This window comes from Zootermopsis nevadensis, unplaced genomic scaffold (assembly GCF_977971745.1).
Source record: "Zootermopsis nevadensis isolate Lab colony 2312 unplaced genomic scaffold, Znev_1.0 Znev_ptg000020l, whole genome shotgun sequence".
Taxonomy (NCBI): Eukaryota; Metazoa; Arthropoda; class Insecta; order Blattodea; family Termopsidae; genus Zootermopsis; species Zootermopsis nevadensis.
In genome coordinates, this window is record NW_028259152.1 from 16,333,097 (window position 1) to 16,360,101 (window position 27,005).

Consider the following 27,005-nt stretch of genomic DNA (forward strand, 5'->3'; position numbering starts at 1 on the left):
CGGGCGGATCAAAGCGGCAACTTCCACCTCTAGCAGTGCGCGTCGTCTTGTGCGCACAACAAAATACAATCTGTAACATGTATTGATATATTTTTAAATTTAAAATTACATCTAGTTGTACTTCTGTCTTCATGTGAAAGGTGAGAGGATAAAATCCTACTCTTTTGGTCCTTCGTGGTCTAGCTAGTCTCAACCTTGGACCAACGCTGTAGCAACATCTTAATTTTAACAGTAAGGGAACTAATTTGCATAAAGACTTATACATGTACTTTCTCTTTTTCCTGTGTCTGAGTAATGGTATCTTCCTTTTTAGAAATAAGTGTTCTGAGCTATATTTAATTTTGTCTTGCAGGCTGATAACAGCTGATAACTAGTAACTGTAGACTATCTTATACAAGTGAACTTCCTGATTTAACTGACCTAATTAAGGTTTACTTACATTTTCTTGTTCACTGTGTCTCATGTGTATGTCCTTATTGTGGCACCTGAATGGGAACATGCACAACACCAGATTCTGTCTGCTGTTATCTCTTTACTCCATACATTAACCAGCATATATTATTACCAAACCATGGAGTGCCAGTATAACTCCTGTGTTGAACAGCATAGTTACTTTCCTTTTCTTTTCTGTTTTAACAACAAAATTAAATAAAAGTATTTCCTTTAATTTAAAACAACATTAACATAGCCGAATAAATATTTCGTCCAAGTATAAGTTGCAAGGCAGTTATTGAATAGGATAAGTAACCCTCTGATTGCTGAATAAGCAAATTTCAGTAGAAGTTCATTTTTTCTTTTCTTGTTTTTATGACAGAGAAGAGCTGTAATTTCTGTAGGTACAAACATTTTTCTTTATATAAAATTTGTATGGCAGAATTATCTGAATGTACAATCTGATTAAGTCTTACTGGAAATTGTTTTAAGCACATCAGGGCATGTTGAATTCTGCTGGACCTTCTTGGGCACTGAGAATCTTTTGTCTGTCAATTTGGAAATACTGCTGTTGGCACGTGAGACAGATTTGTTCTAGATGTTGTACCAGGAATCTGTAATAATGGTCTCGGTTGTGATATGTTGCCCTAATATTGGGCTTCTCTTTCGGTTTCTACCGTGACCAATGGACCATGACATGCTGTTACCATGTATGTCTAGGAATTTGGAAAATGTTGCATCTCTGAATCATGAATCATTGTATGTTGTTGGAACATGATATTGAGTTGTTTGATTGCCTTGGCTGTTGTCATAGACCTTGTAACAATCATGTTGTAGTATTTTCCATCACAGGAAAGGCATATTCTCTGGGTGGTAGTGATCTGAGAAAATTTGATGAAATACATTCTCATGCTAAAGCTGTGGGTGTCATTGGCTCATGTGATGGGTTATCTTAAAAACCAACTGACAAATGTAGCATGTCTTGGTCCAACACACAGCATCCTTGTGCATCTTTTCCCATAAAACCTTAGTCAGTAGATGGCTTTTGACTCGAACAATACAGATGTGACCCTCATGTACTCATTGAAGAGCATTCTGCTGCTGGAAACTTGCAGTTGGCACAATTTCAGTTCTAGTAGGAGACGTTCTATCATCCAGAATTGTGGTGTGCAGCTGACACTGAATGTAAGATGATTATTCGTGTACAGACCCTGGTGTGTGAAATTTTGTAATCATTTAGGACTCATGGTGGATTGACCAGAAATGAATTTTTATTAATTAATTGTGCATTTATATTTAGCTTCAAGAGAAGCTCATCAAGTGTAGGAATCTGATACCTTTCTCACATAATGGTCTGATTTGCCATGTTCATGTTAACACACAGTTGCCAACTTAACAAACCTCTTCCAGACCATTAAATGGAATCTCATGAGTTCCTTGAACATTTGTTCTCAGCTTGTTGGAAATTCTGAGATACATTTAGAATTGAATGAGTAAACGAACAATTTAATTACTAAATAAAATACATAAATAAGTTATGTAAAATATACAGAAGTTCATACAACATTTAAATATTACTGTTATATTTTCAGCACTGTTTACCTTAGCTTTAGCACACTGCTTTGTAATAAGACATGTTGATGTATTATTCCATAGCAACAGGTATTTTACTTTATCCACAGTGATTCCATTGCTGGGGCAGAGGATATATGAACTAAACTCTTCTCTGATTTTGTGGTCAGTAGCTATCTTGTGTACATTACTGGTCAGTTGGTGGCACTGTAGAAGGAGGAGTACCAACAGTGTTCCTAAGAAATGGCAGTGTGTTGGAGAGCTGTCCGAACTGACATTATTTCCTGTGAAGTCATGTGGTGGAATAAGCTTACAGGAAGCTGAATGTACCGAGTATGGAATTCAGACGGTTACTGATGGTCCCTTGAAACTAAGAGATAGGTTTGTTCGCAAGACTAGAATTGCTGTTGTATATGACAGGGATGCACAACATTTTTACTTTCAAAAGTTCACATTGTCACTTGTTTTGAGACAAACTTCTTGTTGGCTTATAATGAAATTTTTAATTACAGTTATTTTATGTATATCAGATCTAAAACTTCTTGACGATGGTGAAGAGTCAATTGAATAAAAATTTTCTTGGATATTATCCATCGTCTAGTAAATATAAAACGTAAAACGACGTTTCGGAGATGGGACTCTATCTCCATCTTCAGGTTCCTACACAGTTGGGCCCACTAGATAGAGCTAATCCCTATCTATTCAGTTATTTTATGGTAGCCATATTGTATTTAAATACAAATTTAAAATATTGCACAAAGAAACTGCACTTCTCGGTCTGTTGCTTCTGAAATATTCTATTTAAAATTTTCATTTTTTTCTTTTTAGTCATGGTTCTTATTCGGACAGTTTGGGAAGCAAAGTACTGCAGGTAGCAGTCTATGTCTTTAGATGGGGTTAAGGCATTCAGAAAGCATTAAATGTTTCGTGAATCCATACAAAATGTTCATCAACATCAGCAGAGTTTGAACAAAACAGTTCTGTATGATCTGGATCTGAAGTAGCACTTCTTTGGTGCCAGGGAAGGGGAATATTTAACAAGTCACACCAATTGGCCTTAAGGAGAAGTGAGCAAGCAGCAGTGTATTACAGAGTTGCACTTAGAGTGCATTCTCCCCAAGAGTTAGTGCCAAATTCTGCCTTCAGGAAAATTTAAAATGTGCAATTAACAACACTTTCTGAACTTTCCATGTTTTGAAGATTTCTGTCTTCTGGGTTGTTGCGCTGTGTAGTCAGGTCGATGTTAACCAACGTTTCAGAGGTCATACTGCCTCCATCATCAGGGCTTGCTTTTTATGCATGTGTTTCCACTGCGTGTCATTTAACTTTCATAGTGACCTTGTCAGTTGTGATATTTTGCAGTCTTGGAGGTGGCTGTCAACATTTTGAAGGAATGTTGATAACCACCTACAACACTACATGGTGTCTTAACCCAGAAAACCGCACTTGACATCTTCATCACCATGAAATCCTCAAATTTCACATGATAATCTTGTTATGATTATGAAGACTGTCACAGGTGTAACAATGAAATTATGGCAACAGACATGTGGCACAAGGGCCATGAGTTGTGTATCCCTTACACAAAATAAGGGGAAAGAAACTTATACTTTTTTTTTGTAAATTATATAAAATTATCATAGACATTTGTAGATAGGAAGTGTTAGATGGTGTACTCAGTGCAACAAAAATCGAGCAGTTAAAGTCTTCAAATTCTGAAACCAGAAGTGATGTAAGCATACAGCTGTTGTCATAATTCCAGTCATTCATAACCTTGTATTTGTCCGTATGTTGCTTTCTTCTACCTTTCATTAATTACAATTAGTTAAGCCAGATTTCTGTTAAGCGAAGACAATAGTATGTCTGCTGCATTTGAAAAAAAACCATGAATTAATGTGACTGAGTTTTCTATGGCATGTGATCAGGTTTCACAGCAAACTGAAGTTGAAGACTATGTTTAACTTTATCATTCATGTACATTCTTTGGTAAACAAGTGCTTAACATGGGGACTGGCATTGATGCAAGGGTCAAACAAGCCAGTTTGAGTCCTGATGTCTGCATTTTTTTTTTATTCCTAATGTGTATGTTTATTATATTTTTCTTTTTAATAAAATGTTCTTGGACTGTGTATGTTTTGCAGACAAGCAAGAATTACTGATTCTCTTTCAAATATCACAATCTGCATTTTTCGGTATTCATTTCCGTTTGCTTTCAGTATGAATTCGACACAGGAGTTTTGAACATGTAATTGCATAACATACAACTGCTCAGGATAGTGAAGATAGTTCTTTTAGAACTGAAACATGTCGTGTAAAAAGTGATGTTCTAATGTAAATCGAACATTTCGATAGAGAACATCATTTAATATATTTTAAATATTTAAATGTTAATTATAGTAATATTTTAATATTTAATAGGAATTTTATTGTGATTAGACTGACAAGATTTAAACAAATATACAACTGCTCAGTTTAAATGAATATTGGTGTCAATACAGCTTATGCATCAGAAGGAGATACTTATGTGGATGTCAGGTCTACCAACAGAAGATATATCAGTAAATGAAATATAGTGTTTACCTTCATTTTTCCATGGAACCTGATAACATGCCTGAGAATAATCATTAACATTAAAATGTGTTTTTTCCCCAAATTAGGCAGACATATTCCTTTGCTTTTGCTTAATAGTTTTGGACTTGACAGATTTTAAGTGCTTGATTTTTGTTGCACATATTGTACATATTCCATATATTTGTGATCGAAATGGTAAATTAAAAATTTGTGCTGTATATGCATGCTGCTTTTGCTGTGCCATGTTTGTTTTCATATTTGTGTCTTTGTTTCTGTCTTGCTGACTCACATTCAAACTCTCTTTTTCCATTAGTGTGTTAAAGTTCTCTGCAGTAATTTTGTCAGCAAGCTTTTGTTCTTTCCCTGTATTTCTCATAAAAATTCCAGGAAATGCAGTATGAGTCAAAATTATATGAACAGAAGACAAGTACAGGATGAATGTGAAAGAACTTTCCACTTTCAAAATGATACAGAAAACAAATGCAGCATATTTAGAACTTCATTGATGAAAAGGAAGCTCTAAGTCCTGTACACACCTCACAGAGACTCGATATGTGCTCCACGAGTCACACGACAGATGTGAAGATGATATTCCAACTTGTTCCAAACTCTGTGCAGTGTCCCTCTAGGACTCTTGCCTTTGCAAATACACCGTTTCAGCTCAAATTTCTTGTACCAAGTGTAAATTGTTACTCATCTGGGTGGTTTTATATGAAATTGTGTGTGAAATACACACTGCACAACTGCTAGAGACTTTCTTTGCTAACTGCAGAGCACACCAACTAGTCTGTTGTGGGGCAGCCATTTTAAAAAACTAGTGTCATCTAGCAGAGGTGCACAACAGCAACAATCAACTGGGTCATTTGAAACAAAACTTTGAGAGTTTCTCTATCGACTAGCGTGGGTGTGAAGTTCTAAGTACACTGCATTTGTTTTCTGTATTGTTTTGAAAGTGTAAAGTTATTTTGTGCTTACTCTGTATATAGAATACTGTTTTCTGGTAAATTCTTTTTTCTTTCTTGCTTCATTAATCAGAATTGGTTTATTTGGAGTAATTTTGCATTAGTTTTCATTCTGTATTGTTAGAAAGAGAGATTTTCTGACAAAGGCATGTTTTGTTTTAATTCAGGTCTTATTTTAGACAGGTTTTACTGTATTTTGCATGTTTCTTGATTCGTATATTTCCTTGGTAGCGAGTATGAGCCATTTGTGATTTACGCAATTTTACTACTAACTTTACAGATTTTTCATTGTTGTTGATGAACACAATGGAATGTTCAAGACAGCACGAACACACCCTAAAATGGTGCTCATTAATATGGCTCTAGATGGTAATGACGCTGTGAAACTCTCTGCTCCAGACATGTCAGAACTCCAGGTCAAGGTTCCAGAATATTCAGAAAATAACAAATACTCACATTGCAAGTAAGTAACATCTGAAGATCGATTTAATTTTATTTCATATATTGATACACAGAGGTTGGGGCAGTGAAGAATTGCTCTCTTTTCCGTGTTCTTATATTTTTCTTTCCTTTCTCCCTTTTTCTTCTTTTTTTATTTCCTCTTTCTGTTAGATATTTACAGAATCGTTTTGTATGGAGAAGAGAGTTGAAGTGGTGAGAATGGAAGAAATTGCTTAACAAGAACTTTCAGTGTTGTATTCATCAACTGGTATCGTTAGGTTGAATAAATCAAGGTGGTTTAAATGACCAAGTGTGTGTTTCATGCATGAGGGAAGCAGGGAATATGTAAAAAGTTAACTTGAAAAACCTTCGCAGAGGAGACAATTAAGGAGACCTAAACATAAATGGGATAATAATATCAAAATTAACTTTAGAAAAGTAGTTTATGGAGATGGAAAGTGTGTTTGTGATGAATATATGAGTTCTATAAGATCAGGGAATATTTTAGTCGCCTGAATAATTATGAGCTGCTGAAGGAATACTCTGCCACAGTGTACATAAGTTCCTTGTGCTTTTTACTGATGTCCAGCAGTCAGTATCTCACAGTCCTGTAAGAAACAAATTTCCTGTCATTGGAAGTGCCTTCCAAATGGCAAAAAGGACTAAGATCGCCTGTAAAGTTCAGTGTGTCAGACTGGTGTGCTAGTTATACAACTAATGAGATACACGAGACAGGCTTGTTTCTAGTGCACAAGGGGTTGGTACTGATATTGATCTAGCTGGGGCAAGTTCAGTCACTCTATGCACTCAGGCCACTGGTAGTTTTATTATGCACCCCTGATATTGTTTGGGGCCTTCAAAGATCCTTAACCACACCGGAAGATCCAGAAATAAGCAAATTGAGGCCATGTCTCTTGGCTCTAGCTATGCAGAACTGAAGTTCTCTAATCTTGCCCAACTAATCCAGGGCTTTAACAGAGTTTGTGGTAGGAGGATTCCTCCGCCTGACCACATTTCATGCTCTTGGCTCTTTCCACGAGCCCCATGATGTATGTCCCACCTAATTGTGCAGTGGCCAACTAACAGGCTTGTTACTGCCATGCATTATTCCCTGTCCAAGGCCATTAGGTCCCTCTAGTCAATTGATGGAGATTAGAAATTTGGCATAATTGGAAGCACATGAACAATCCTGTAGTTAATGATGTGTCAGTTCTGTTACTTGAGGGTTTAATTGCCAGTGGTACCAACATAGCAAAGGATTATCGTATGACTCCTGTCTCTTGTATGTTTACTTCCACTATCTCATCTTGATGAATAGACATCAGACAGGTTATCAGAAGGTCTTATAATGAAGATCTTTGAAGGCCTCATACCTGGTGTGGTAGCCCAATAATGAATTCTTCTCGGTCTACCAACCATGTAAGGTGGTTTAATGGAGAAAACCACCTTCAAGAACTATCTTCGTCATCCTCAGGGTACTGAAGTTGTAGGATATCCTGTCTGTGCTCTATATATATACTTGTCCCAGCCCCGTATTGTTAGCTGCACTTTGGCCAATAGGGACTGATGTGCGGAGTGATATGCTCGCTATTTTTAGCTCAGTTTTCCAATTGGATAACGTTTATCACCAGCTCTGGCTCAGTGTGAAACCCCTGTCTCCCTGTTTCCGGAGTTCGGTCGAATTTCAGTCACTTCCTTCATGAGGCAGTCTATACAGGCTGAGTCAAAAGTATGTTTACAAACTTTGTGTGCATGTTCCAGGATCAAAAATAAGAAAAAATGTTCCTATGAACATTGGGTCTCAAATGTTTCATTTTCGAAATAATAACCAAAAATAAGTTTCAATGAATGACTTTATATCAAAGTGAATCCAGCATCCAGCAAAGATTTTCAATTAGCGTTAGGGCAGGAATTGTTGGTGACATGCTTATTGGTCCACACATGCTTCCATCACGTCTAAGAGGACCTTCATATTGGCGATTCTTAAGAAGACACTTGCCACGTCTCCTTGAAGATGTGATTCTACAACCCAGAATACCAGAATCAACATCACTATCGTCACAACCTAAAAACTCTAAATTTGGCCCAGTTTTTTTCTGAACAACAGATGTAGTAAATCTCTACCTGTACCTGCAGTAATTTTTAGTTATTTATTTGGAAACATTGGAATGAATTTCACGTAGGAATTTGAAATAATGTAATATGCCAGTGAGTTGAAAGAAACTGTCATTCTGTTTGTTTCTGCATAGATTTTGGGGTAATGAGATGTTGGGAACTGTTGATTGTGGGGATATGGCAGCAAAGTGGCTGTCTCAATACATGTTGGGTAAAGACAATGGAGTGCGGTTGGGATATCACCTGGCAGATATTATGCCAAGAAGAGTTGCTGACAAGAATCTCAAGCATTGTTATAAGACCCTTCAAGACAGTGATTTGGTAAGTTGTGAAATATGTGCAGTTCTCATTTTATGCTAAAGAGGAATCATGTTTCACATTGCATATGTCACCGTGGTTCGGTGTGGTGGCTGAGGGGGCAGTAGTAGTACTAGGTGCTGTCAGAAACACTCCGAGCTGTCGGTGAATGCCCTGCTATCTATGAGTATTCACTGAATTTATAACACAGCCTCCTGTTTCTACATATACTGAGATAATATAAAGATCCCATGTGCAAATTGAACTTTTTTAAAGCCACTCCAAGTCCCCATCGCCAAAATTTATGCCCACCTAATTTGAGCCCTCCTAATATCAAATTTGCATTCCATGTGAACACACTGCTTAGTATTTTAATTCTTCTTCATAAAACATATGTATAATGGTGATATGTCTCCTTGTCCATCTTTGTGTTTTATCTTCAAATGTGTAGTATTTGAGGTTTTCACAGCGGTGAGTCTGAAGATTACTGTCTTCTGGGTTGTTGTGCCGTGTGGTCTGGTAGATTTCCACAAACGTTTCAGAGGCAGTATGACCTCTGGGAAACCTACCAGACTACACAGCGCAAGAACCCAGAAGACAGCAATCTTCATCTCCAGATGTATTTGATTGATTTTGATTATATTTGATTATGGGGTGGGGGGTACACTAAAACATATCGTGTGGATTTTATTTTGGTTCCTTTTGACTTAGTAGCCACTAAACGTTCTAAATTCTCTTAAAAACAGTTGATCACACACACTTATTAATGGCATAATTAAACAATTTTTAGCTCTGCACATTTCGGTGTGCAATAAATGAACTGCGTGAGCAAAGTGCAATGACAGTCTCACAGAATACGTTTGGAAAATATGTATATTCCAAACCAGAGTACGTCTATAATATCTTGTTACCAATGGATTATCAAAATAATTTACCATGTAATGTAAGTTCCTGAAATATTGTGTAGTAATAAATCTTTTTAATTAGAAGTGGGGATTACCATTTTGTTTGTTGACATTATCTACTGGACCAGTAAACCATATATACTAGAAATTCTGTGTAGAAACAGCATAAACATACAAGAACATTTAGTATTAAACTTTTGTTTGCAAGTTAATATATAGAAAACATAATTTGATCACTAAACCATCCTTTTATGCTGTTCTCACCATGTGGACTGAAACATTTGAAGGGAAGCAGACATCAAAAGTTATTCCCAGAATTTCTTGTTTGTTTGACATCATTACAGGGGGCATATTCAGACCTATCTAGCTTTATGCTGATGACAGAATCATCAATAGCTGACTTGAAGACGAGAGTTCCTCCGGATGTGTCCGTTGTACCGAGACAGTTCAGACCAAATTTCCTTGTACGAGCATCAGTAGCCTATGAGGAGGACAAATGGGACTGGATCAGGATTGGTGATACAGCTGTGTTCAGGAATGTCAAGCCATGCACCAGGTTTGTGATCGAACCAGAAGTATCAAATATCAAAACTTGTACGTCAGTGTAAAATTAATTTGTGAAGTGCATGGGATTGCAGAATTTATCTCTAACAAGTGGAACTTCCAGAAATGGAACTGAAAAACTTTGTATGGATGTTCCTTGGGATAAAATCATTTTAAATTACAAGAATAAGAAATCTACTCATAAAAGCAGAATGGGACTACTCAGTTTGTTAAGAAATTTCATGTTTCTTTGAAACTTCCTCCTTGATCCTCATCCTAACAACATTTAGGAGAGAAGTACAAATTATTGAGTGTCTCATTATCTTCCTAGGTCCAGATGATCTCTTCAGTAGTTTAATTTCAAAAACCTTTAATTTATTTTCTTTCTTTGGATTGGGAAGCCAAGTTTCATACACATTGAAACCTGCCAGTTTTAATTTAATGCATTATGTTTATTTTTATTTTAATATATTCAGTACAGAGCACAGGTGACTTGGTATATGCACTGTCATTGTCTGCATTTTCATTTTATTATCATTCAGCAACTTCAATATCCTGTCCATGGCCATGGTAGAATTTGCTCTGCACGGCCACTGAGTCACCTTATTTCTTCGACTCTGAGGACTGCAAATTAAGGCCTCTCATGCTGTATCACTTGGAACATCCAAGTGCATATTATGCAGATGCATTTCCCATATTACACGTTTTCATTTATCTTGACTATTCGCAGGAAAACAATCCCGACATATGACAATCCACCTGTAATCTGTTAGCTTCACTGTGTCTGTATAAATGTGGTAGCTGCGTTCAGAATGAACAGGTTTTACCTGACATTTTGGTGTAGTAATTAACATCCTGCTTTGTATTTGTTAGGTCACAGGGTCACAGTATATAATCTCAGCCTGAAGACAGGCTCTCCTGTGGATTTTTGAGGTGTCCTCAGTCCCTCTGTTCAGACCCTGTGACAGTACCTTAAAATTATCGATGACTGCTTTCACATTTTTTCCACACACTAACTGATTCTACAGCTTGACAGTCCTGCAGTTGACGAACAAAACCACGGATCATGATTGTTTAGGTTCTTGTGGCAATGAGGATGACGACGTTGTTGTGGATTGTAACACTGGGAAGACTTAGAACCCAGAAGAGCATGATTATCAGGATCATGAATCAATAATTATTCATAATGGATTTTATTTAAATTTTTTATTATAATTTCTCATGAACATTTTCTGTGTAATATAATTTCACTCAAAGTTAAGGAACTTGGATTGCAACTTTTTTATAAATGTGTTATTAGATATATTTAAATAAGTCTTGATTAGACTAAATATTTTTTCAGATAACATTTGTTGCTTTTAATGAGGAACACACTCTGGGTTGTAGCACCATATTGAGTTGTAGGTACTTACCATTGTTTCTCAGAACATTTTGTCTTCATCTTCAGCCCTGAAGATGGATGGAGTGTATTCCTCTGAAATGTTATCTGCTCACAATTCCATCAACCGAGAAGGCCCACATTTCAGGTTGTCATGGTGGCAAAGAAAAATTCCTGCTCTTACCAGGAATTGAACCTCAGTTGTCCAGTCCATAGCCGAGTTACTGTACTGAACAATCTAAACTAAATTTTAGGCATATTTAGTTAACTATTTATCAAACTGGAAACTGTTTACACACAGACTCATAATGAGGCAATAATTTAACACTATATGAATTTCTCTGATATATCTAGTTCTTTTTTGAGGTCTAAAATGATAGGAATTTCATTGTAGTTAATTTTAAGTACATTATTCTGTATTTTCAGGTGTCTTTTCACAACAGTTGACCCAAACACGGGCATTAAAAATCCACACAAAGAGCCTCTATCCACACTCAAAAGGTAAAATACTTATTATTTTTATTACTGTTGTTAAATGTGTAAATATGAAATATTAAATGAAGTAATAAACTTGAATTGGGTAAGTAAAAAACAAAATAATTTTACATGTTACATAAAATAATCCAATGCCTTCTCAGTACATGGTGCATTTAACTTGCATTCTAGGGGTCAGTAATTCAAGTGAAGAATTGGCAGAAACGATGGGCTAATGCACATAATCGGAAAATCTTTATGACCTTGAAATCCATTTCCCATTGATCTCACTACACTCATTCAGTTACATTGAATTAAATAGTTATATTTCTTCCACTTCAGATGTAACGGTGAGACCACCGTGGATTGAATTCTTGAAATGTGTAGTGGTTGTATTATTATGACTTGGTCGCAGGAGCTGTATTTGTGATAATGGGCTATTACATGCAATACTGCATTACAATAGGAGGAATTCTCTTCCATATGGAATCCCCACTCTCAAATATGACTCATTTTTATTAAGACTTAGCTAATCTGTTCAGTTTCTATACACAGTCATATAGTATGCAGGATTTGAGGTTTTCACGGCGGTGAGTCTGAAGATTCATCGCCCTCGTGACGGAGGCAGCATGACCTCTGAAATGGTGGACATCTACCAGAGTATGTGGCGCAACAACCCAGAAGACAGCAATCTTCAGTCGTATAGTATTACTGCTTAATCTTTGCAGATACCGAAAGTTGACTGATCCGACTAAGCTGAAGGTGGAGGGCTCTGCTCCTGCATTCGGAATAAATCTTGGACTTCATCGTAAGGGTATCATCAGAGTAGGTGATAATGTGTTTGTAGGGACTGAGTAGTATCTATTTGCTGAGTTGATCATTAAAGATTTGCAAATGCTCTCTTAATACCATAATACTCAATAAATAAAAACCAGTCATAAATATGGGTCATGTTAGTAATAAGGTCAGCCATTTTCAGACATTTGCATAAAACTGTGGACAACAAATTGTTGTTTACAATAAAATTAACAGTAGCTCACTTGTTAAGACAGGGTGTATCAGTCTAGTAGATGGCTTTAAGGTTCGTGTTATACAACATGGAGAATGCAAAAAAATGGTCACTATACAATGCTGAATGTGACTTTCTATGTGAAGATGTGATAAAATATATAAATACTCATATAGACGTTAAGATTACATTGGTTAAAGGTTCATATCTTCTTTTATACATATATACCATAATGCATAAAATATATTATTGCTTGAATTTTTCAACATTGGAGTAGGATGTATTATATATTTTTTTATAAATGTTAATTTTACTTAAGAAGGAGAATCTATAGAAGATTATGGCTTTTGCCGAAGTTCTGTTTGGATCATGTATCCAGAAACTGTTAGTTACTGTGACTGTGGGTTTTGCAGCCAACAGGATGAGACTGTAATACTGAGAAAATGTTTCAATTTTTAATATTTAAATATAGAATAAAGTTATAATAAATAATATTTGTTTGAAAGCTGTGTTTTCATTGAGTGATTGAAAAGGATAATATATAAAACTCTGACAAACTGCTTGTATAGTAATGCAATATGTGATGTTCTGTATACAGTTCTGCAGAGAGAATATGAAATATATTAATATTTGTTATGGCCAAATTATTGGATATTTTATTAGTAATAAATGTAGGTACTAATAATACTCACATGTGGCTGTTGTGCAGAGCAGATTCTTGGTTGTCTTGTGAGTCTGGTTGAATAGAATGGACTGCCTGATGTGTATATGAAATAAGGCGGTTGTATAAAGTGAAGCTTTCGCGGTGACTGAAGTTGATGGAAGACTCTTGGGCTACAGGCCGCATCAGGTGGCTGAAAGGTGAATAAACCATATCATCTGCCAACGTTTCGAGAACAGAGATTGTTCTTCAAACATCGGCAGAAGATATGGTTTATTCATCTTTCAGCCAGGAGCAGGTTCTGCTGTTGTAGTGTTTTCAAAATAGGATTGTGGTTTCTGTTTCGTTTTGTTTCAACTGTATTTACAAAATGATAAAAAATATTCAGATTTGATAGTTTAACAGAATGTAATATCACATCGTGATTCAGTTTTACTCAGTGGAAGCCATGAACATTCAGAAAATTCTTTAATGAAATCAGATATTAAAATTTAGTGAAAGACCTTAAAATATAACTTAAATGAGTCAGTTTCTGAAGTGGAAGACATTAGAGAGATGGGCAGTTTTTCTGTAAATTTTACTTGTCTTTCACATTTATTACGGTATTTTTTTTCGTAATGGTAATACATGTATATTCCAGGTATCACCTGCATGCTTCACAGAATATAATAGAATAGAATTTATTTACATTCCGTAGGGTCTTCATAAGCCCAAGCCAAGGATGTACAACATGTCGTAGCACAAATACAATACTTGTTTCTAATACAGATATAAATTATATTAGTTGTGGTAGTGATTTACAGTCTAGCACAGTAAAAGTAAAAGTTTGTCCCACTCTACGCCATGTAGGCGTTTGGGGTGAGAGGAGGTATAGCTCCTCCCTTCCTTGACCTCGGCACTAGATGGGGGTGAGTGGTCAGCATCACGCCCCGGCCGGCTTTACCCCCGGGAAAGGACCCCGGTACCCATTTTAGAGGAGGCTGGGTGGGCCCCAGAGCCGGTCTGGACGCAGAGGCTAGAGGAAAAATCCTCTGCCCCCGCGCGGGGATCGAACCCCGGTCGTCCAGCCCGTAGCTAGTCACTATACTGACTGAGCTATCCCGGCTCATAGTCTAGCACAGTATTTACCACAAAAATAATTACACAAGTAAGCATAACCACTATTGCTTACATGTATTTATAATTTATGATAATTTCTGGTTGAAGTAGATTCTTGTGTGGAGTAGAAGTAGTGAGATTGGAGATGCTCTTTTAATGCTGGCTGAAACTTCTTTATATTGTGATTAAGGCTTTTTATAGTGGGGGGGAAGATTATCAAATTGCTTTTTGATATTTACTCTGTTTAGAGTTTGGCACATGAAGGTTATATCTGTATCTTGTGTTTATATTGTGGACTTTTGAGTGTGCTTGAAATTTTTCTGTTTTTTCTGATACAAATGATAATGAGAGCAAGAATTTGCTGGCTAGTGGAAGAATATTAAATTCCTTACATGAGGGAGGCTCTTCTTTTAGTGCCTGCCATTATTCTAATGATTTTCTTTTGAATGTAAAATACTTTCTTGCTGTCTGTTGATTTCCCCCAGAAAATTATTCCATATGACGTGGAATGAAAGTAGGCAAAGTAAAATTATTGTAAAGTTTCTGTTTTTGTGACAGTCCTCATAGCAAAGCATGTGGAACTTGGTTTTTGGGAAGTGTATTGAAAATGAGTTTTCTAATTTAAGTTACTGCCAATTTGTAAGCCAGGAAGTTTAGTTATTTCTACTTCTTCAATCATTTTATTCTCATGCCATTTATCTAGATTAACACTATTTTTGTTGGTATTACAAAATTACATGAAATTTTTGTCACCATTTAATGTCAGTTTATTGGTTTTAATCCATTTGTTGAAGCTAGCAAAGATATCGTTCATGCAAATATGAAGGTATAATTTAAACCAGTGACCAACTATATTTTGAATTCCATAAAAATGTAGTTTTGACAGCAATAATTTATGACTTACACAATAAAATGCTTTAGAAAGATCACAAGATATTCCACTAATATGCATTTTATTATTAAGAGCACATAGGATTTCATCAGTAAAATTGAAAAGAGCTTTATCAGTTGAGATACTTTTTTCTAAATCCAAATTGTTCACTCTCTTATACATAATTTTCTCAAATATTTTATGGAGAGAATGAAATTGGTCTGTAGTTAGATATGTATAATTTTTCACCTTTTTTATGTAGAGTTTTAACTTTTGAATATTTAAGTCTTTCTGGAAAATGTCTGTTGCCATTAAATGAGTATGTATTGATAATTCCTTTCCTGAGAATTAACTCACAATTGTAGGTTAAATTAAGAAATTTTTACTGGACTCGGTCTGTTTGGGAATTTTCCTAGGACTGGATGGAACCATGAAAAATCCTGCCACTGCCTAATCAAGATTTAAAGTACAGACCTGAGAAATTCAAAGCACCATTAAATGAATATGTCAGGATAGAAATAATTATTCCCACGCAGTTGTAGATATATCACTTTATTACAAAATATCCATCTTCATAACAATAATAAATACAACATTGTTTATAATATTAAATAATAAAACACATCGATGATGTGTACACAAAAATGTTTTCATGAAGACAGTTTATGAGCAGCAGTTAACACAGTTTCTTGAATAACAATGAAGATGTAATGGTAATGTAAGGAAGATACGCCATCAGCCGTCACATTTTATTTTTCCGTGCAGTTACATACCAGAAACTTATATCACGCTGGCTAAATATGCAAACTAGAACTGTAAAATAAGTGTCTGTACGATGTGTTTATTTAATAGGTAGTACAATTCTGTATACGTCGCAATTTTTTCAGTTTTAATATTTTATATATAACCACAGGCAACTATTATTCTAGTTATCTCCTATTAACACATTTTGAATCTTCATGTAAGCTGTGAAACGGTCTACACACGATCCCATAGTCTCGGTATTTCCTTAAATGATTTTAGTTTATCAAATGGAGAGATAATTCATTATCATTCAGCAAGACACCAGACCCCAAATAGACTATGTGTAAACTTATATAATAGATAGCTTATATTTCCTCGGTATCCATTACACATACGATTATTAATTTTTTTCTACACACACATCCTGTGATTCTCTCATTGCCTTCACTAATATATTAATAGAAATAAATAAATAATGTGACAGCTCAAAAATTGTGTCCCACTTATGTGAAGCATACAGTTTCACTCTTTATCCACGTCTGTCATAAAACCGACTCGCACGCATACCTAACCTATTGATTGTAACCGACATAAATCGGGTCTCCTTCTTTTACTACTCCAGGAATCCGAAGACCAAGGTACACTCCCATTATAGGGTCCACTCCTTCCACATCTTTTGCTCCAGGTGTAGTTACCAGACGATAACTTGAAACAGATTAATGGAAGTCATTTGACACGTACGTGAAGTATGGGGAAGCTAAGTAAATACTAGTGACATAGGCAGGTTGGTAGTCAAGTGATGATGTGTGCATGCGTAGCACCTCTGTTCCTGAGTGAAGAACATTGGTCTATACCAGCAGTATTCAAACCTTTTTTTGTTCGCGTACCCCCAGATATAATTTCTCTTCAAATTTGTACCCCCAAAGTTGTTGGTGTATAATTCAAGTTATACATAGTATATAATCTACATCTAAAATAAATTAAATAAATTACATTACTGATTATTCAGTGTTTATCATAAAATAATATATATTTTTTTAAATTTCACGTACCCCCGGATATAATTTCTCTTCAACTTTGTACCCCCAAAGTTGTTGGTGTATAATTCAAGTTATACTTAGTATATAATCTACATCTAAAATAAATTAAATAAATTACATTACTGATTATTCAGTGTTTATCATAAAATAATTTTTTTTTTAAATTTCACGTACCCCCTAAGATGTCTTCGCGTACCCCCAGATATAATTTCTCTTCAACTTTGTACCCCCAAAGTTGTTGGTGTATAATTCAAGTTATACTTAGTATATAATCTACATCTAAAATAAATTAAATAAATTACATTACTGATTATTCAGTGTTTATCATAAAATAATATATACAATTTTTAAATTTCGCGTACCCCAGGTTGAATACCACAAAGATATTTTTTTCACATGTCTTTGTTACTGTTTGCTGCTTCACTGCTCGTAATATAATTCATGTATTTGTTTTGTCATTACTATCTTATAACTTCCAGGGCTATAAAATATTACCAGTAAAGTTTACATCAAATCAGAATAAACACAATATTTTTTGGACTGTTAGAATCTGACTTGGAATATCACATATTTGTATGAAAGTTTATATTTTTATTGATATTGCCACTGCTTAAATATCATGGATAGAGGCATATGGAACAAGCAGGATTCAAACTATCCCGTCCAACATATCCTCTGTTCTCTTGCCTTCTCTTTGCTTTTACACAGTGTTACGAAGTTTTTGGTGTCCAACTGATTCGGTCCAGCAATATGAAGTACATAACTGGGCATTGTCAGTGTTTTATCTCTGTAAATAACTCCCCGAGATAAATTATTTTTGTGAATACTACCGAGTTAAAAATAAAAGAGTACTGCTTACGATCTCAAGGTGCGTAGCGGCTCCATCTCGGGGTCCCTCACTGCCGTCTCAGGATCTACATTTACGATGGTGCACCTAGAAATATAATTTTTAAATTCACTTACATCTGATGTGGAAGAAATATTTAAGTTTGTACATTTTTATTTTTGAGCGTACTCGCTCACTGAATAACCCAGTACAGCTGAGTTCAGTATAAACCCATTAACATGTATTTAATAACTTGCCCACATTACCCACTCTAATTGACTGGTCAGTAAATCAACTGATCCTATCTCGAGTTAAGTCGCCACGTACCCTTCAGGACTTTATATACTTATTACACCTTTTGATGATCATAACTTACCTTGTGCAGGGTTTCACCGTCCTGAAGATGGCTTGCTCACCCACCCTGACCCAGTCCCATTTGTCCTCCTCGTAGGGAATTGTGTTCCGGGCAATAAAGTTGCCTCGGAAACGCCTGTGGCTTAAATCTCTCAGGCGTTCAGGCAGTCTGGACCGGAGGTCATCCATGGTGGACTCGCTCAATAGCATGAATCCAGATAAATACGTGTATGCTCCCTACAAACCATTAAACTGTGCTGTAGCATATCTGTGATTTTATTTTGTAGGGAGAGAAGTCTAAATTTGTGTTCTAAGCGGTACACATTTTCCTCCTATGTTCCTTGTGATCGTGCATGCCTCATTATTTATTACGAATACTGTTGCAGATATATTCACTCTACGCATGCCAACCTGCACAGAAGGAGATTCTGCTACTGACAAAATCAGTGAACACGAAATATCTTTCAATGCTCAGACATAAATTAATTAACATTTTATTTAATTAAATATTGATCACAAAAAAGATTTTGAAATGGAATTATTAAGTCCCATATACCAGTCTTCACTGTAATGAGATGTTTTCCAGCAAACTGATGTCTGATTTCAGATTTATGTAATATAAGGATTATATTAGACTCCTATGACCTATATTCAGTTTTCCTTACTACTATTGTTATGATCTCCCCATGACCAATTTTATCAAAATTCTTTTAGTGTATATGCACGAAAATCAGCTGTGTGATTGTACATAGAGTGTTTATTTACATAGAAAATTTTAAAAAATAAAGAAGTGTTGTCAAAATTTATAAATGAGACTATGTATTTCCCTGAATTTTTTTAAAAATTATTGATTTTGATCTAAGTAGCGGCACTGTGCAGATAGAAGTCCATATGGTGTTACTACCCAGAGGACCAACAATGACACCTTCAGTGCCATAAAAGCCTCAAATCTTGTATTTCTTTCATTAAGAAGCATAGGATTTGAATTTAAGTAGCAAGCAGACGAATAAGGGACATCCCTCTTTCTGCTTATTTTTGTATTATTTATTTAGTGTTCTGTCTGACGACAGGTCCATATGAACAGGATCCTTCCATCCTTTTCTCGGACTGGGACCTGTTCATATAAGTTCTTGGCAGATGATCCAGAAGTGGTTTGCCATTGCCTTCTTCTGTGTGTGAATGGAGTAATTGTTGGGATGCCACGGAGGAAAACTCCGTGTTGCCTAGACCACGGCCTTGCCCAACACAAGTTATAAATTCGGGCACCGCCGGGAATCGAACCCGAGACCCCCAGGATTACAAGGCCAGCGTTCTAACCGCTAGACCACCGTGGTTGTATCTCTTTCTGCTAAGAACTAAAAAAGATGTCATCACGCAGTAAGTTCAGTACAACTCACCACATCATCATCGTTCAACTTCTTGTAGTGCTGCTGGAATGCAGTCAGTTTCACCTTAGAGATGTCTCGCCTGAATGCAGGATTCTCTTGGGGGTAGTACCCGAGTCTCGCCCCCTTGTCTTTTCCCAGGATAAACCTTGAAAACCAGGTTGCTGCCTCCTCTCCACAGTCAAGAGTTTTCACCACTTCACTCCACCAAACACTGTAGGACCCCATCACAACAAACAATTTGAAATCTGAGATTTGAGTTTTCCATGGTGGTTCGAAGATTACAATGTATTATAATTCAAAAGCTTTTTCATTGTGTTTCTGTTTACCCTTTCACAAAGCTGAGAAATTTAAATTATTTATGGCTTCTTAAGAGAGGAATATTCTGAAAATCTGAATGAATATTGGATTCTACAGATCAAACACGTGTCCTAAAATTCAGTGCCAACAGCATGTATACAGCTTTACTTCAAAGCTGGCGTCATCATAACATTCTGCCTAAAGAGATGTCTATCAATTGTCTATCAATTGTTTATTAGTTGCACATTCTCACATCCACAAGCTGTGTACCAGAGAATGGTTGATGTCTACTTCCACATTCAGCAGGTCTTATGTTTGATTATCGGCTAAAAGTCCAACCAGCTATATGAAAGTGGGGTTATAGACGTAAAAATATAATCTGAAGATACAGACTGGATCCAAGTGGCTCAGAATAGCGTACAAGATACGGCTTTTTTTAAATTCAGTGTTGGAACTTCAGAAACCGTAAAGAACAAGGATTTTTTTTGGACAGTTGAGCAACTATTAACTTCTCAAGGGAGACCCTACTTGACGGATTTACTTTAATTTAGTTTATTTGGGGCGGTTTCAAAAAGTTTGTACTCACATGCAAGTAGATGTTGTCAAGCCCTCGCTGCTATCCGGAATCTTATACTGGAGTTCCGGCATATCTGGGGCACGAAAGGTAACAATTCCATCACTTTCTGGGGTGATAGTGATGAGTAGCATCTTAGGAAATCTTGCTGCAGTCATGTATGTCCGATCATCGGAACCAAACACTAGAAAAGTTCTGTTGACAACGGGTATTATTAAATATCTTCGTCTTTCTACGCAGTAAAATGTATTACCAACCACTACTCTGTTGTCATTTCTTATTGGGTTGGTAAACATGGTAATAATAATATTTCTGTCTTCTGAGTTGTTGCGCCGTGTAGTCTGATGTTTACGAACGTTTCATAGGTCACATTGCCTCCGTCATCAGGGCGATGCCACCAGTCCCTATCCTGATCCAGGTGAATGAACTCTATACCCTACAATCCTATTTCCTTATTATCCATTTTAATATTATCCTACCATCTACACCTAGGTCTTCAGTAAGGTCTATTTCCTTCAGGCTTCCCAACAAAATATATGCGCATTTATCATCTTCCTTGATCTGATAATTCTAATAATATTTGGTGAAATATTTCTCCAGCTTCTTGTAAGTCGTTCGTCTTAATTTCAAATAACCTGCCGAGCACCTTGTTGTCAAACATCCTCAACCTGTGTTCTTCCCTTCACATGTGTGAGAGCAAGTTTCAAGCGTACATAAAACAACACTTTACTGTTTGGTAAACGCAATGTGCGTGCAATGATACATTTTTTTTCAATTTCTCTGGCAATTTTTCCTTGTACCAAATATAATTAACAGGTTTGTGGAAATTCAGAACTTAATATACTACCCTTGCTTGGATTAACTCTGCTGTAATTTGATCAATACCTAGCAATTTCCATCTTTTCAGATTTTCAAAAGCAATCTCAGACCCAAAAGAGCTCTGGTCAGCTGTGTGCATTTCAAGCTGCCTAAAACTGTTGATTCCGAGTACATACAACGACCAACAGAAGTAACTTTTCCATCTGCTCATAATGATACGTGAATCTGCAAGCAGATCCCCATTCTCATTTTTATTAAGTTATTTCTTGGTTGGCAACCCTTCTTAAATTCATTTATGACAGCACAGGTCTCTAATACATTTTCCCTTGTTTTTTTTGTTTCAAGGTCATTACTTTTATCTAACAGATACTCCCTTTTTTTGGCCCCAGAGGTGCTGTCAGCTTCACATTCTGCATTGGATAACATTGATAAAGCATACTTTACCCCCCTTTGAACGTACCTGTCCAGGAGCTCCGTGGTCTGGTCGATAACCGTCCGCAAACCAAGGTCAGTACAAAATGCCTCCTTTAACTCGACTCCACGGCCAGACTTGAGTGGGTAGATAGTCATCTCACTGATCTCACCAACGCGTCGCCACTTGGTGGGTACCCTGTTCCTTCCCGTCACCCTCTGGTGCCACCAGGCGACAGCGACTGTTATGAGTACTGCAGCCATTCCGATCACCACAGTGGTGCTCTGTGGACTGGTGACGGTAACCGCTTCCGACATGGTTATCTGAATAAGAACAAGTACGTGTTTTTCTGCATGGTTGGTACTCCTGCCCTTGTAAATATCATAATAAATCTTAAGCTTCAAAAATATGGTCTATCTGAACAATACGAGGATGGATAAATATTTTTACTTGGGGGGCCAAATATCCTATTTTGGAATAGCAGAGTCCAGAGAGACTCACAGAAAAGATTTACTTAATAAATATTCACCAGTTATTTACAATGACTGAACATTTGCAGCATATTTAATAATAAATTTGGACATGATAATATCAATTATGATTGTTTCTTGTTAAGAACAACCGAAAGCAGGCATTACACCGAGTCCTGACTGAACCCTACTCCACTTCCTACCGCCAGCTGTCAGCACAATAATGAAAACTGGAAAAATTGCGTACACACAAAAATCAATAATTTTATTTACGTTTTCGGATCTCCCCCATTACCGACTGTCCACTTGTAGCAGTGTTTCGTCTATTGGACGTTAGTCGTCGCATTGTCGTGTTACGCGGGCTACTGTTCCATGTCGTGTGTCTCCGTGAATGTGGGCGTTTCTACGAGTCTGTGAGCGCAAACAAAGCGATTCGTTGCAGAACAGAGCTGTCTGTATACACCGAAGTCACTTCTAGACTCTTCGACAAGACTCTGATAACTTCTTTCAGCTGGTTCAAGAAATTATATTGGTATTTAAAAAATAACCCAAACTAAAATCTTTCTGACGCGCAGCGCTGTTTCGATCGAACACTGCTATAAGTGGACGACAGATAGCAGCACAGGTCCAACTTTTCTGCGAATACTTTCCTTGTATCGATAAGTAGGTCGACACTTACTAATATCTGAACAGCGAACTGAATTACATCTTTTCGTGGGTCGTCCCTGATAACAGCAAAGTGCTTTCGTTGCATTCTTTAAATTATGAATGCTCCCAAGTGAACTTAAAAATTATCGTATACCAACAATACAAACATTGCCATCAGGATGGTCCATATCGTTGTAGAAATATGGACGTGGATTTGCATTAAGAAATTTACTGCATTTATTACAATATTTCTGTTCTGACTCATATGTCATTGGTTATTACAGATATTTTAAGAGACTGCAGGTGACTTAAAAACATTGGCGTTAATAAAATACCAGGTAGTTATTTGACAAAGAACTGGACTCGTACGTAGGTAGTCATGAAATCGAATCCTTTTAAATCAAAATTATTTTGTTGTTTATGCAGTCGCCATGTTGTTATTTTACATTATACAAATAATTACTACATAAAATTTGTGTATTTTTAAAATATCTATTACCCCATATCATCTTGTCTCTGTAGTAGTAAGTGGCTTTAATGTCGAACGCACTTTACAAATTCGTTCATCTACCATGTTAGCATTAACGATTTCAGTAAATTACAAGATGTGAGGTTAGGATAGCCCCAGTGGCATGACGTCCATACAAAATTATTCCTGCGGTCCTAGAGATAAATCAGACAGACATGCATGTATTTGGAGCACTCCATCTGGAAAGATTTTCGGTAAAAATTCAATATTCGTCATTCAGCCCATCGTAAATCTGGTTTTCTTTTTAAAGAAAGAATAATTGTTCGAAATGATGAAATTACAGCCCTCGTAACAAAGAATCCGAATACAATTTTCTCCATTCCCTTCAATGAATTTTCTGATATATTTACGTGACGTATCTCGCCGAGTAAGATACATAATGGTCTGATGATTATGAATTGTGAATTTGCAACGATACGAAACCAGTCGTTACCTATTTTAACGCCCTGATTATTCGATCAACGCGTCGTAGAATGCGATCTGAAGTGATTACATACCACGGAGAAATTTTTCAATGTTAAAAAATCAAAAAATTCGCGAGGAAGTTCAGAGAAGTTTTTGCCCAGAGAAGATTCACCCATCGCCACGAGGAATAAGCTTTATCAGACGGCCCGGAAGAAATGAGGTCAGAGGCTGATCGAGCCGAGAGCCAATCGCCTCATACCAGTTGTTACGATCAATTAATTAATTATGTTACATCAGCTTCGATTTGCTGACGTCAGATGAACTTGGTCCACTGTTAAGAGGTTTCAAAAAATGAACTATGTAACTGCGAAGATTATTCTAAACGCGTAAGATCTTAAACATTTTCCTTCGTCTGTGAGTTTAAAAATCCCACAGAATTTTGGAAACTGGATCATCTTCTGTTATGAGGAGAAAATATACATCCTGGTCATTTGGGACAAACGAACAAGGCTTTAATCTGATTTCAGACTGAAAATTTGTTACCAAAGAAGGACTGTCACTCTGTTATCCGTCAAACACAACACTTTATGAGTTTTAACGAATTCAACATGTTTCGACATTTTTCGGTCATCTTCAGGCGGTTTTCTTTAAAGAGAATCAAAACTTGCTAAATTTAGTGTATATCTACATCACCATGGATTATAAAACATTAAATATTTTAAAATATATATATAACAAATATATTTAAGCCAAATTTTATTACGCTGTTTTTCTTGTCTTTACGTAAGTTTCCACATTTTCGTATTAACTGAAATTATATACGCCATTTCCAGCCTCATATTTCCAAAATTCATTTAATAAAAAATCCTTTTTATAAATGACACGTGGCTTTAAGTTTGGGCTAGGTTTCTGCAAATCTAATGAAAAACGTTACTTGATTGTAATTAAGTTTAAAATTCAAAATACTGCACACTATGTGTAAATGTCCCTTAATTAACGTTTCATACAGGCACAATTAAACAATTCTAACGTGTCTTCGCCCTTAACCCACTACATAATTTGGGTATACTGTTACAAACGCAAACAATCTTAAGACTTTTTCACCAAATTATATATATACTAGAGCAGAGCGCTCCTTTCGGAGCTCCTCGGGGGGATTGGTCAAGTTTGTAAAACGCAACCAACTAAACTAAACTAACCCCTCCCCCTAATTGAGGGTTAAAACACTTGACCAACCCTCCCCCTTCGGGGGGGGGGGGGTTGGTTGTGTTTTAAAATCTTAAGTAACACACTAAACTATCCCCGCTGTCTCTATCTGATATTTTACTTCTTTACGTCGCTGTTCAGAGGCCAACAGTTCTTGGTCAGTCAACTATCTACGTCCAGCCCCACCCTTGCAAATCTTCGTCTTAAAATCGATCATAATAGTTTTCGTAATCGTAATATATCGAATGAGTATCAGTTTACCTTGTCAACTGTCAGTCAATATTCAAGAATGCGACGTGCTGCTTCTGGAGCAGAGATAATGCGACTGGGTTGGTAGTGAAGCGTTATTTGTTTACTCGGCATTGTTGTGTTCCACAACAATTCCGAGTAAACAAATATCTGTTGACATTATTGATGACGTCATTTCTTGAAGACAACGACTAATCACAAATTTTTATAGTAAAAAAAAATATATAAAAATCATTTTAAACTCGGGTGTGTTCCTGACTTTGGTGTTAATTTATTTTACGTAAGGGTAGACCGTTGTAAACTGGTTAAATTATTTTCCTTTTATTTCGTTAAACACTTGCCATATACAGGGTGTGTACACGTAAAAATTATTTTATTATTATTTTCATTATCTTTGCATTGGAAATATAGAGGTTATAACCATTTCTCAATGCCTACTTACTTCCCACCCATCCTGAACATCTTAGGGGGGGTCTATAATTGTAATACATAAATGCGTTTACAATGAATCAACTGTTTCTGATAAGATCGACGTAGCTCGAATTGATATGCATGTAAAAAGACGTTATATGGGACTGATATGAAAAATTAAACCATCGGAAGAAAGCTTAGTTTTAACTCCAAAAGCTAAATTTAATTGAAATTTGAAAAGTGTTTTTCATTATTATATTTTCTCTATAAATTTCAAAGCTTTTCTGACTAAGATACTGTATTATATAACGTGGCATTTTCTTACATTTAGTTTTATTAAATAAACATTCCCGTACATACCGTGTCAGTGGAGTTACTATCAGTGCCACCTTCTTCCATGGCGGTGTAAAGTCAACTAATCGACGAGAGGATTTATCCATGCACCTATCGATAGCCTCGATCCTAAAGGTATCGATTGTTGAAAAATATTTTATGTAAAAGTTGTATGATGATATATTTTATGTACTAAAAACGATAAACCAACTTTTAAAAACAAATAAGTTATATTAAACACATTTACTATTCTCGACTGCGGTCTCCTGGAATACCCATAAAACCATATTTAACATATTTACGTTTTAAGTATCCACTTTCGCTTTTGTCTGTGAATGTTAACCTCGACTCACTGTCGGGTCGTTGTTCTTAACTACAGTACCGTCTTCGTCAGATAGGGAATGGGGCACCATTATACCACCAATTAACAAACCAGTCGATTAATCAACAACCGACATCCCCACAGCTGAATTTACGTTTGTAAAATATCCTTTGGAACGAAAATTATCTATTTTCGTGTTATCAGGAGATTATGAATCATCTTCTGTCAGTCTATTTCCGACTATTTAGTTGTCATACAATATGTATCTATTCTCAGACTGATCCATCTTAAATTTTTAAGAAACTTTTTATTTACGAAAGTTGATGTAACTAACTGCTGTTACTAATTCCAAAATCTTCGTTCTACGAAACGTTTAAATACATACTTCTCTCACCTTTATTAATATGAAGAATTAATATAATTAATACATCTCATACTCCCTGGTATAATCAGACCAATTATATTTCTGTTATTTATTCTGTCTTTCAGTTTAAAATATTATGCTCTGTTTTCGGATAAAATTTTTCTAAGTTTATTCTTCTGAGTGAAACATCCAATTTGACATTCAGACGAACGTACGGGAAGATTTATAACTTTTTATGTTTTAATTTTAAGGTTTCCAAGTTAAAGACGGAAAGAACGAAAATTC

General features: G+C 36.1%; 2 protein-coding genes across 7 annotated transcripts in view; one reads left to right on the plus strand and one right to left on the minus strand.

Moving 5' to 3' along the window:
• The first annotated feature begins 6 nt into the window (after positions 1 to 6).
• LOC110829692 (mitochondrial amidoxime-reducing component 1) lies at positions 7 to 18,752 on the plus strand. Of its 4 annotated transcripts, none has more exons than XM_087351994.1 (7): positions 50 to 231; positions 2,115 to 2,385; positions 5,818 to 6,000; positions 8,228 to 8,414; positions 9,640 to 9,851; positions 11,643 to 11,717; positions 18,680 to 18,752. In XM_087351994.1, coding segments are annotated over exons 1-7 (981 nt in total). In that variant the 5' UTR covers positions 50 to 230; the 3' UTR covers positions 18,732 to 18,752. The 4 variants fall into 4 exon arrangements, with proteins under 4 accessions (XP_021919376.1, XP_087208120.1, XP_021919374.1 ...); XM_022063682.2 differs by lacking the exon at positions 18,680 to 18,752 and adding an exon at positions 12,419 to 13,204 and having other exon boundaries at positions 58 to 231; XM_022063684.2 differs by lacking the exons at positions 2,115 to 2,385; positions 18,680 to 18,752 and adding an exon at positions 12,419 to 13,204 and having other exon boundaries at positions 7 to 140.
• The window catches only part of LOC110829698 (mitochondrial amidoxime-reducing component 1), a 28,917-nt gene continuing 17,777 nt past the window's right edge, over positions 15,866 to 27,005 (minus strand). Inside the window, exons 1-7 of one of the 3 annotated variants that reach the window (XM_022063692.2) lie at positions 26,062 to 26,168; positions 21,832 to 22,106; positions 20,565 to 20,747; positions 19,691 to 19,892; positions 18,316 to 18,530; positions 17,973 to 18,047; positions 15,866 to 16,778 (exon numbers count right to left, since the gene is read on the minus strand). In XM_022063692.2, the coding sequence (XP_021919384.2) occupies positions 16,646 to 16,778; positions 17,973 to 18,047; positions 18,316 to 18,530; positions 19,691 to 19,892; positions 20,565 to 20,747; positions 21,832 to 22,106; positions 26,062 to 26,100 (1,122 nt within the window). In that variant the 5' untranslated portion in view covers positions 26,101 to 26,168 and the 3' untranslated portion in view covers positions 15,866 to 16,645. Of the gene's footprint in view, positions 16,779 to 17,972; positions 18,048 to 18,315; positions 18,531 to 19,690; positions 19,893 to 20,564; positions 20,748 to 21,831; positions 22,107 to 25,302; positions 25,326 to 26,061; positions 26,169 to 27,005 lie in introns of those variants that run through there. The other 2 variants (XM_087351993.1, XM_022063693.2) reach the window with 2 other exon arrangements.

Excerpts from the sequence above, each read along its gene's own strand:
- LOC110829692 (XM_022063682.2), top strand. Across the intron at positions 2,386-5,817 it reads CCCTTGAAACTAAGAGATAG|ATTTTTCATTGTTGTTGATG; the intron begins GTTTGTTCGCAA and ends CTAACTTTACAG. Across the intron at positions 11,718-12,418 it reads CCTCTATCCACACTCAAAAG|ATACCGAAAGTTGACTGATC; the intron begins GTAAAATACTTA and ends TAATCTTTGCAG.